Here is a 12461-nt window from a genome sequence, read left to right on the forward strand (position 1 = left end):
AACCTACAGGCAATGCCTTTCCTAATGCAACCCAGGAGACTTCTGGCCTTCTTTGCTATGAAGGTGCATTGCCGGCTCATGGTCAGCTAGTGTCCACCAGGACACCAAGGTGTTTTCCTGCAAAGTTGCTTTCCACCATGTCAGCCCCCAGCTCTTAGAATTCAGGAAGTTATCTTGTTTTTACTGGTTTCACAGGAAACATTCAACAACGGCTTTGACATTGGATAGACACCAGCTTTTTTCCACCATTTTGCGGCCTGAAAGCTCAGAATGTTTAATCTTTGCCAAAGGATCACATTATATAAACTCTGGGTATATCACATAATGTTCTCTTCTGTAATGATATGGGGTGCTTTCAAATGAAACACCTTTTACTGGTTGTGCTGGTTCAACAACCTTGTAAATTAAAAGGACTTATTAATTTTTCGTCTATATTTTTCAACTCCACTTTTAAAAACCTTGAAAGATGATTCTGCTAATGCTGCTGGAGTTACAGATTCATTAGCAAGAATTTTCAAAACAGACTCTTACTCTCAAAGTTGCATCATTAAATTGTGTTTAGATATTAACATTAGTTTTCTAAGACTAACTGTAAACTAGTTCTAAGCCAGGAGAACACACACACACAAAAACAAAACAAAACTAAACCAAACAAAAACAGAAACCAACAAACAAACAAAAACCAGCTAAACAAAAAGAACCAAAAAACTGCTGTCCAAATTTAAAGCATAAAGTCTCCCAGCTTTTTTGTTTCTATAAATTGTATAAAACAAAAAGCAGCCTGTTTCATAAAACACATATTGAAGAGAAGTTATCAAAAATCGTTTTAAACTTTTGCTCATTTTGATGAAAGAAATGATGCAGTTATCCTTGAAAATTTGATACTATAAATGAGTACCCATTGATTTGACTAACATGACTAAAAGTAGAACTTTCTGCTCTAAAGTTGCTATAATCCATCTGTTGTATTATATGTATCCTGAAATTGACCAGTAATATACTTTCCTATCCAAAGATGTAATAGATGGTCAGGTGAAGATATATCAGGGCAGCTTATAAAATATATATGAGATCATAAAATGCAATATGCACCTAATATTGCAGCTTTACTCATGTTCTTGGCTACAAAATGTTTCAGAACTTTTATTAGTTCTGTGATTATGCTCATAACCTAAGTACAGCAGCTGTTTCTTTAAAGTCAGAAGACAAGTGACAGAAAATTTGAGTGTTCCAAGAACTACTGTGTATAACTAATTACTTTAGGAAAACTTACAGTGCATTCCAAACTTATGTTTACATTTTGCTGATTTTCATGGGGAAAAAATGTTAATTTTTGTCTAGAAAAAAAATTAGTTCACTTTGAGAATAAGATATGACGAAATAATGTCTTCAAAAAACCTCAGGTTAAAACGCAACAATCCTTTGCACATCCTGGTAAAAATAACTGGTAACTAGTAGACTGGAAGGAATTCAGAAAACTTACGTCGTTAAAATTTGTTCTTGTATGCCTTTTATGTTTCTAATATATCAAAACCATTAGTCTCAACACTGAAACATGATTCTCATTAATCACCACATAACAATATTATGTTAATATGCAATTTCCAAAGTAGTACTTTTTGTACTTTAATCATTTGAGTCACCAGACTAAAGCTTCACTTTAGAAGTGAGGAAGGTTCACAGATCACCTTCTGATCTGTGGAGTTTGATGAGTTCCTTTGATTGGACTCCTCTGAGGGAGGAATCCTACCTGAATTCTGCTCATCTTTAGACTTAACTCCTAGATCAGATTCAAAGGAGAAAGGAAATAGAGAGCAATCTTGATCAGTCAGGTGCCCGTTGGAGTACACTATGAGGCTCCAATTCCCCAGCTGCATTTGTACATGAATGTGATAAAAGATGACACTGACTCCAAGACTTTCAATTACTGTGCAGAGCACACAAGAATCACCGTGTTGTATCTGGAGTGAATCACATCTATTTATGATTTCAGACTTAGGTAGACAGTAACTATGAACTTCTCTCTCCATATTTCTGAGCTTTTCAAGATTCATGCTACCTAATTAATTTTTCATTGAGGCATTTAGGCTAAGAACCTAGTCACCCTAGACTTCTGTTACCCTCAGCAATAAGATCTTTGATAAACTTAAGAGCTCTCTGGAAGCATCCCTGTGTTTCCCTCTGAAGGGAATGAAAGTAATAAATAGTCCTGATTTACTCCTGCCTGATTAAACATCCTGTTTAAAAGCCTGATATTGCATGTGACAAACTTTAGCCTTCAGACTTTCCTATACAGAAAATTTGTGCTTACCAAATTTAAATTCTGGAATAAGACAACTTCTGAATTGTCAGCATACGATTAAAGGATGATGCTTTGTTTTATATTTCACATAAGTAACTAAAGTTATTCCATAAATGCCAAATTGTCCTCCATTTTAGTCAAGGAGTTTCTCATCTACTTGTCTGCTCACACGTCTCCATTTGTAGTAATGATTCTATGCTACTCCCAATCCCACTTACTTAAAATTTCATACCACAATTTATCCTTTCCTCAATCTCTGCAGCTTTTTCTTTGCAACACAAAACGCAGAAAGTCCTGCTTATCCTATCAGCCATTCTAGCTCCTATAGACCTTTTCCCCGTCCATTTCTAAGCTCTACCACCCACTTCCAAATTCCTTTTCAAGGACTTGGTATGAGGATTCATCCTATGTAGCTTTAGCTGCAGACATCACAGATGTGAACTCCCTGTGCATCTCTTCCTGTGAATTTCAACAACCTCTGTGAATGAGCTCATTCTCATCATTCCCAGCACATGTGTTGTTTGAGCACCATGACAAAGGCCCAGTGTCTATATTTTGCTTATGGGATCTCTTCAGACTGCTTCTGCAGTTTATTTTCAAGTGTTCCTCCTGCAAGGGATCAGAGAGAGCTTAGTCTTTTGTCTTTTTCTATCCCTTAATCTTACCTTTGAGTAGTCTTTTCTGCTGTCATAAATTCAGCAGTCATCTCTGGACTGAAACATAAAGGTGTTTTTTCTACTCCAAACTCACTGACCAGGTTGTAACAATTTTTGGATTTGGAATGTTTTGGGTTACTCACAACACTTTTATTGGAAATTATATATTTTTTTCAATTTATAATAAAACGTAAGGAATCTAGCAGTCATTAGGATCCCATTTTTTACTTAACACTCTACTGTGTGTGATAAGAGAAAATTTTGACCTCATACAACAAGCAACTGAAATAGTCAGCTGAACTACCAGAACTGCTTCTTAAAAAGGAAAATGTAGGATGGAGGAAGTATTCAGTGAGGGGTTTATAATGGGCTGTAGAAGAAAACAATGTGCTTTACACATTTAAACTTAATATCCCAGGGTGGAATTCACCACAAGAGCTTCTTTCCAAGCCCTATTCTCATATATATTAAAATAATAATTAAATTAATTTTTTTTAATTTAAATTCTCAACATGTTGGTGAATGTTGAATGGATTCTAAGAAGGAAGAAATCTCAATATTAATTCTGCTTTCTTAATAACTGAAGCATATGATCACTGATGATGTAAATACAGCAAGTTTCACCCAAGTGTGTGTTCTAAGGTGTACATAATAAAGACAGTAGCTTCTAAGTGTGCATGAAGACTCAAAAGTGAAGAAATTGATAAGGAAAACATATGCAATAACAAGAGCAAATATTTCTATTCTGTCTTAAAAGTCAAAACAACTCATTTCATGGAGCATGTTTATAGACGATGAAGGAATTTTTTACTATATATTTTTATATAGTAAAGTATTTTACTATATATACTATAAGAATTCACATCCTGGGGCAGAGGCTGATGCCATTTTCCCTTTGTGTCCCTGCAAGCTGTCAGCAGCAGGAGGCCACCATTTTGGGAGGCAGTGGTATCCAGCCATTTTGGGTGTCTCCTTGTTTCCATGGGATTCCTGAGATTTAGCAATTTTGTGTTTAGCGATGATTTACTGGTTTGGCTTTTTTTTTCCTGTTCCTGTTTTGCATGTTAGTAAACTGTTTTGTTTTTTTTATTCACTTATATCTACTAATTTTAATTCCTTATTGGTGGAAAGGGATTGGTTGAAACTAGGGGGAGGTAACTAATTTCAGAGTGTCCACCTCTTTAAATTGTCAAGACAAAAGGGAGCAAGCCCAGAACAGATGTCTTGGTATCGGTAAAAAGAAACTCCTCTGGCAAAAGTCACAGAGCACAAGCTGCAGGAAACTACAAGTTGCAGAAAAACTTCTGGTTTTGTTGTCCTCAGTGTCTAGTTAATATTACTCACATAGAAAGAATCTATGAAACTTCTTAAAGTTTAGATTTGATTCACAAAGCATGAAAGATTAATTGGAATTTCTAAAATTTACTTACTGTTATTTTCAATGCAAAACATACTTCATGCATATTTCATTACATCTGTACTGAGCATATGAATGCAAGTGTCTGTGATAATCCCATGTTTCAGTCAGTATTCCAAAAATACAACTTTTATGCATGGCCTCTGGGATCAAGGCCAGTTGCAGCTACAAGATGGTCTACACAGCTGCTACCACATCACATAAACCTGGAGAGTGCCAAGATAAAGGGAGAGGAATAGGACCCAGCCATAACCCCTCTTTCTCAAAATAGTTTTTCATTTCAACTCCCCATTAGTGTTCTATGACATCTTATGTCCTGCAAATAGAATCACAGAATCATAGAACATTCTGAGTTGGAAGTGACCCATCAGGACCATTGAAGTCCAACTCCTGGCCCTGCACAGGGCCCCCCAAAATTCACACCACGTGTCTGAGAGCATTGTCCAAACACTTCTTCAGCTCTGTCAGGCTGGTGCTGTAACCACTTCCCCGGTGAGCCTGTCCCAGTGCCCAAATACCTCTGGGTGAAGAACCTTTTTCTAATATCCAGCCTAAACATCCCCTGACGCATGACTTCAAGCCATTCCCTGGGTCCTGTCACTGGTCATCAGAGAGATCAGTGTCTGCCTCTCCTCATCCCCTCACAAGGAAGTTGTAACTGCAGTGAGGTCTCCCCTCAGTTTCCTCGTCTCCAGGCTGAATAGAGTGAGTGACCTCAGCCACTCCTCCTATAGCTTCCCCCTCCAGGCCCTTCAGCATCTTCATAGCCCATAAATACATGCTGCCCTGCAACATGCATACACAGCTGCTCTCAAAAGGAGAGAAAATGGTTCATAAAAATGCATTCCAACACCGAGAACACGTGCCAAAATATCGGCGTGAAATACTGACACAACAGGAAGAAACGTCAGAACAAAACATCAAAGTATGAAAGTGTTATATGGGGCAATGCCTCAAAGCATCCCAACTGTGACAAGCTGACATGAAAATCTTGACTTAGAATTAATTTAAGTCAAAAAACAGTATGACAAATGGCCAACAAAGAAGCTGTGAGGCACAAAGATTCTTAACTCTGGAAGGCCACTGAGGTTTAGAAAAGGAGAAAGAGATAAAACCATTTATTTTCAGCAATGACTAACTAAGTGAGAAGAAAACAAAATTTTTAGATGAAGAAGGCCAGAAGTATGTCATCAGGGCCTACAAGAAACTTTCAAAGCAAGTTATTTCAGTGTTCAGAGGAAATGGAAAGGAAAATTGAAGTTGTGACCCAGTAAGCTACACAGACAGGGAACAACTGTAATTGATGTGAGTTCAGGCTGCCACTGGTTGGATTCTCAGGACCGCAGCTGGCTCCCTGGTCCTGCTTTTGTCTTTCTCTTTGCTAAGATGGACAATGGAATTTAAGACTGGCAAATCTAGGGATTAGTTTTGCATGAAATATCAAGACAGAAGGAAGGAGCTCTTTATTTTTCTTGGAAGATCTTTCCTGCTGGAGCTTCTGCATCCAATTTTACACTCAGTGCAAACAAATCCAATCTAGATGTGAGATTACGTCCAGAAATTCATAAAAGCATTGACAGCCTTGTGTGTATCACATCCAAGAGTAATCTATACTCAATTATAGTCATATTCAGCTCTTTCTCACATAGAACAATATAGCTGCCTGACATTAGTGGTACTAAAAAGAAAAGATCACTCTGTGATGGTAAACTGGATATAACTGGCCAAGTCAAAATTTTTATGTAGCAGCAGCTGTGGTAAACACTCCTCATCTGCAGTGAGAGTCAAAGCACTCGCAGGAACCATATGCTTTTAATGAAATTCAGCTCCTGCTGGAACAAAACTCCTCTAAAAGATGAAGGGATGAGTTGAAAGTATTTTCAGTTGGTTCTTAACAGATCCAAATGAAGCCCAGACTGCTACTGAACATCCAGCAACCCCTTTCAAAAACATCCTAAAGGGAACTCAAAAGTAATACTTTGAAGGACTAGCTTGGCCTAACTTCATTGCATGTAAGACTTCATAAAAAATGCAGTCAAAGGTGATTTTGCTGCAGTTCACTCACAAGAGATGCCTAAGCACCAGTTAGAAATCAAACATTAAAATATAGTAAGATCCAAATGCTAGATCCTGCAGATAAAATGCATTACAGAGACAGCTGACAACAGTTGCATTTGTTTAAATATTCAGACTTCAAAGCAGCATTCTAGGCACAACAGTGCCATCCAGGGGCCAGCTAATTGCTGGTAAATGTCCAAAGAATTTCCTTAAATTGTTTTTTTTGTTTTTGTTTTTTTTTTTTGCATAAACAAAACTGGGTTTGTTTAAAACAATTTCCCCAAATATTTTCAAATATGACCTCAATTCTTTTGAATACTGCAACAGATGAACAGCACTGTGAAAAAAAAAAAAAAAGAATTCATTCTCTAGACGTACTAAGATTTGTTTACATTTAAGCATGGGTTTTGCAGAAGTTTCATTTCATTAGAAGAATATTTGTAGTAATTTAAATCAGCAAGTTCTTCTAGCACAACAAAACGGAAACCATGAGTTTCTAATGAAACTTTGCCAGACTTTTCAGGCTGAGACCTCACAAAGTTCAAAACACATGCTCAGCCACATTTCACTGCTGCTATTTAAAATGAAAGATGAATATAAAATTTCACACAAACAAAGCTTCAGGAGGCACAGTTTCGACAACGCTAGATTTGTCTTCCGCACAAATGGAAAACTCAATCTGAAAACCGTAAAGCCCTTTGAAAATGAACGCTGTTTTGTCACTGTGGGGATAGAGCAAAGCCTAGAGATACGGCCGTGGTCTCTGTTTACTCCTGCAACGCGTTCCACTCAGCAGCAACAAGGGGGGAAAAACAAGAACCCCAAGATGCTAAACAAGTAGGGGCAGGCGCCATTCAGTTTAAGGATTTATAGGCGTACATCTCTCGAGGCTTTGGATTCAGCCAGCCAGAGCTCAGCGCCGCGCTGCAAAGCTCCACGCTTCCCCTCACGCGGGGCGAGCTCCCCTCAGCCCGGCCCCTGATGCCTGCTGTGGGCCGGGCTGCGGCTCGGGCCCCGCCTGCTGCCACACCGCCCAGCACCGGCGAGCAGCGGATGGAAAGCCAGAGCTCTTCAAGCCGATTTGAAGGAGGGAGGGTTCCCTTCCTGCCGGGGCGGAGCCGGGGCGGAGCGGCCGCTGGCGCCTGCGCGGGGTTTCGGTTCGTGCGGCGGCGTGGGCAGCGCTCGGAGCTGCGGCCTCGGTGGGCTCTGCGGCGGCCGGCGCCATGGCTCCCGTGCTCAACCTCAACAACGAGGTGGGTCACACTCTCGGTGCGGTGCGGTGCGGCGGGCCGGGCAGGGGAGGGCCGGGGCGGCGGTGAGCGGCGGCGGATCGTCCGGCGAGCGAGCCGGTTCGGGGCCGAGCCTCCCGCAGCCGGCGTGGGTGCTGGAGCCGGAGGGAAGGCCCCGGGTGGCTGCCGCCGTCCCGCGGCGCGGAAAAACGCATCCACCGTGCTGGTTCTCATGAAAGCGCTGTGATGGAAACAATATCGGTCTTGTGAAGATGAGCTGCTTCCAGGGGGGTGCCACGCGGTTTCTGCACGTGTGCCTCGGTGCGATGCCCTGCCCACGAGTGTGTTTCATCACTCCTGTCTTGCTGTGTTTGTGTTCACGCTACAGTTTTGCAGGTCATTCTAGCGGAGCCACCAGAGCCCCAGCTGCCTGTCTCCTGGATGGCAAAGATATGCTTGGAGATGGAGGAACTGAAAATGAAAAATTAGTGTATTATCGCTAACTTCTTCTGGTGCTCCAAGAAGTTTGGTGTTTCGTATTTATTTCAGAATTTTTTCCTCTCTATGATGTAAATTCAATTAGGTGTGTTTCACTTGTTATGGGTTTTGGTTACACGTGTATAAATCACTGCCCCCAATAAGCCTGACACAGCTAAACCAACCTCTTTTTAGGTGTGGCACCAAGAGTTTAGAATAGCTGGCACTTCTGCTGAGCATGTGGCATCAGCACATGCAGTTGGCACTGTACACATCCAGAATTCCTACTTAATTAACAGCTTGGTTACAATTTGTTTTGAGCAGAACAAAAATGACTTTGTTTTAGACATGTGGTAACTTGGAGAGAGGTTGATTTCCTGGTCAAAAATTTTGTGAAATGTAGACTGTTCATCAGGAAAAACGTGTAGTATTACATAAAATGCAGATATTTACTCAGTAATTTTTAGTTCTTGCTTTTAAGAAATGTAAGGTCAGAAATGAGTAATTTGACATTGAAATATGCCAGTAAATCACTGAAGAAAGAAGAGGGTATCTCATTAATTGTTTTAGTAGGGACTTTTTTTGATTGATCTATGTTTGGGTGATGTTTCATAGTCTTTCACCACAAGGATGCTGATGTGACAAGGGATGAAAACAGAAGCATTATTTGACTGAGGAGTTCTTCAGAAAAAGTGTACAATAAGTATCTCTACAAAAGGTTTGAAAATTTTGGTAAGGACACTGGGAATGCCATTTCCTCTTATAATTCAAACACAACCTTCCCCTAAGAGGAAAATGAAAGTAAGTTCTTATGTTTTTTGGAGGAAGTAGCTTTCACTGATGTTTCAACAAAAAGTAGACACTCTGTAATAATAGGAGGTTCATCTGAGGTGTAAGGTAGGACAGATACAGAAATCCTGGGTGCCATCTCTTCAAGAGGGACTGAAGGTCAGTCTGGCTTAGAGTAGGATGGAGACCTAGCATGAATAGATTAAAAAGTGTTTTCCATTTCTCTGCCTATGCCCTTTTCTAAGTGTCAGAGCTGTATCAATTACTATGGTGATTAGCCATAAAATGTGAAATAAATTATTTACCAATATCTGAAGATTTCGTATCTCTGTAACAAATACTCTTTGTGTATTTGTTACAGAGATGCCCTTGTAAGATTGCATTTTATGAGTAAAATGATACCTTCCTCTAACAGAGATGAAATGGAGGAATTTGACCATGTTTAAGGAAATGATTTTTGAAAATGCAATCTATTAAATAAACTTTTCTTGTGTGTTCTTCCAGTTTGCTAAGGGAAAGCAAATTACAGAGCAGCTTTATACTGTACACCTTTGGCTTTTGGAAATCAGACAATACTAGGGATCATACAGGTTTTTTTCCCCATTAAGCCATATGCAGTAGACATGATGGTATTTGTTGGAGAGGCAACCTTGTGACCCTTGTACAGCTGATAAACTTGTTTGTCTTTGCTGGATTTACAAGAGTCCAGTATCTGAAGGGGTCCTACAAGAAGGCTGGAGAGGGACTTTTCTCAAAGGCATGTAGAGATAGTACAAGAAACAATGGCTTTAAATTGATAGAGAGTAGACTTGGGGTAGAAATTAGGAAGAAATTCTATGCTGGTGAGGCACTAGCATATGTTGGTCTGTGAATGTGTGGATGCCCTGTCTCTGGAGGTGTTTAGGTTGGACATTGGATGCAGTCCAAGCGACCTGGTCCAGTGGGAGTTGTCCCTGCCCAATGCACCAAGGTTGGAACCAGGTGATCTTTAAGGTCCCTTTCAACCCAAACCATTCTGTGAAATTCTGCTGTATTATACTTATGTATTTCAGGTTTTAATTCTAGCAAAGAAAGACTTTTGCTATTAATTAACATAAAATACCATGTCCTGCTAAATGGTGGAATCTTAAGAAATTAGATTTCAAATTTTTTTTACCAATTCATATTTTGTTTACTGAAAGAGCAAACAGTCTTAACACCACTGTTTCTCAGTGATGTATACTGGCACTTAATCTTAATTGATCTTTAATTATTTACTGGTTTATGTTTGATATTAGTAGCTAAGTGTCAAAAAAGCTTCTTTGTTCTGCGGTGTCTACAACATGAAGTGTGTATGTGCTTTGAAACTAGAGGACATGTATTTGAATGATGATGGTTGTTACTATTATTATTAAGAAAATCCTGCAGGGGAGTGAGACACATAGTGGACTGTGATGTCTGTCTCCTTCCTGAGAGCTTAGGAACTCACTGTCTGTCTTCAGAGAAATTGGAAAGAAGTAGAGACATCAAAAGTTGTTGGGCTTTGGTTTTTTTTAATTGTAATTTGGTTCAAGAATAGTACCTCCGTGGAGCAATATCCTCCCAACGCTTCTGATCTGATAAGGAACAAAGAATGTAAATATTATGTTGTTTAAGTGACTATATGAATTAGAGGTGATGAGGTGAAATAAGACAGAAAATAATAAGAAATCAATCATAATCAGTTATTCACAAATAATTCAGATATTTTATTAATCTTTCTTTGCATGGAAAATTGTTTACAGCGGTGTAAAAGCTTAAAAAAGTCACACTATTTCAAATTAACGAGTCAGACTTGTGCCAAAAGTGTATAAATATTTTCCTCCTTTTTCTCTAATTGAATATATACCTAGATAATAACAGAAAAAAAGCAAAGTCTTAGCAGAGCCCAGTCAGCAAGGTCCAGTAATTTTAGGAAGCCATCTTACTGCTGGTAAATAATGTGGTATGGTTTCAGTGTGACCACATTACTGAAAAATTAAGATTGAAAAGGGTTAAGGAACACAATTGTGTTTGTAAATCAGACATCTTATTACTCTATGGGATTGCTGCATTTTGATTACTGCCCAAGGAAGAATTGGATGGAAGGGAGGGGGGGTGAGTGTGAAGAAAATAAAAAATATAGACAGTTGGAACAAAATAGATCAGTGAAGACTATAGAGGTTTTGGGAAAGAAGAAAATGCAGTATTTCTTATCATTGTCTGCTCATTGCATTTTTTGATACAAAGGAAAGCATAAGTTATAGAATGAAAATTTCAGTTTTGCAATTCTGTGTTCACTGCATATGATCTTAACTTTTGAAGATTTTGTTTGTATTAAGCCTAATTGTATTTTCCTATTGTGCTTACTCTTACAAGCATGCAGGCTGAAGGAATAATTTTATAAACCTGTTGCTGTCTTGAATATGTTTCCTATTTTAAAAAGCTTTCTAAGAAATTTCAGGTGTCTTGCCACAGAATAGCTTCAAAAGTTAAATTTTTCTGGAAACATTTGCTAGATGGCAGCAGATAATCATGAACTGCCATGGACAAGGTCAACTTTAAAGGGAGATAGCTCATGTTTAGTATGAAAAATTATCCTTGTTGATCAGCAGTATACAATAGTATCAAACAGAAGCTGTTGAATGGGAGCCCTGCAGATTTCTAAGGTTTTTTTCAGAACTTGAACTTCTTAAATTATGTTGTTCTGTTTTTGCAGTCATAATCTGCTACCAATATTGTATTATTGCAACAAATACAGTTATCTTTCTACCCTCCTTTTTATTTTTTTTATGATGCTCCATTTGCAGCTACCTCAAGGATCTATGCTGCAGAAAGCTCATGAAGCTAATGCAAATTAAGTCCGTATACTTTGTTTTAAAAATAAATGTTCTAATGTGTATCTACATGAATGCTATAATGGCTATAGTTGAATATTAGTAAGACACCATATGTAAAGCAAATTCTTAGAGTTGAGAGTTGTTTCTGTCTGTGCAACACATGAATCAAATTTTCCAAATTTGATTGAATATGGAAACTTTGGTATCAGGTGATTTTTTTTCTCTTTTGTAATTAACTGCATGCAGACAAAATAATTTTTCTCTGTGTTTACATGGCTACGCATTTTAGAGAATAAAATCTGATGACTACATAATGCTTGTCATCTACGGTAGAATTGTTCTTTTCTTTTCCTGAAAGTTAGAATCAAGATAAAACCATATCTTTAGAATGATGAAATGAAGCTCAAGGTGATGAATTTCATTCATAGTGTTTTGGGTCCCAGCAATTTGTGTTGTGAAAGTCTACATGGCAACACTCAGCTCTTTAACTCTGCAGATTTAGGGGTGACATCCTGACCTCTGATTTAGCTGGGCAGTAGTTTGGGTGAATGGCGCATTTAGAAAGCAATCTGGACCTGTGAATTCAGAATTCAGTTTGGTGTATGGCAAAGTCAAGGATAAGTAGTGTGGCTGATAATGAAAAAAAATCAGACAAAAAGGGTTGGAAGTAACCTCAACGTACAGAGAAAGACTGAC

At 38.7% G+C, this 12461-nt stretch overlaps 1 protein-coding gene across 1 annotated transcript in view; it reads left to right on the forward strand.

The window, feature by feature from the left end:
* Positions 1 to 7531: 7531 nt before the first annotated feature.
* Positions 7532 to 12461, forward strand: part of SRFBP1 (serum response factor binding protein 1) — a 67309-nt gene continuing 62379 nt past the window's right edge. The window contains exon 1 of the mRNA XM_085043421.1: positions 7532 to 7686. Coding sequence (XP_084899547.1) covers positions 7657 to 7686 — 30 coding nt within the window. The 5' untranslated portion in view covers positions 7532 to 7656. The remainder of the gene's footprint in view (positions 7687 to 12461) is intronic.

This window comes from Lichenostomus cassidix, chromosome Z, assembly GCF_008360975.1.
Source record: "Lichenostomus cassidix isolate B80296 chromosome Z, HeHo_3.0, whole genome shotgun sequence".
Lineage (NCBI taxonomy): Eukaryota > Metazoa > Chordata > Aves > Passeriformes > Meliphagidae > Lichenostomus > Lichenostomus cassidix.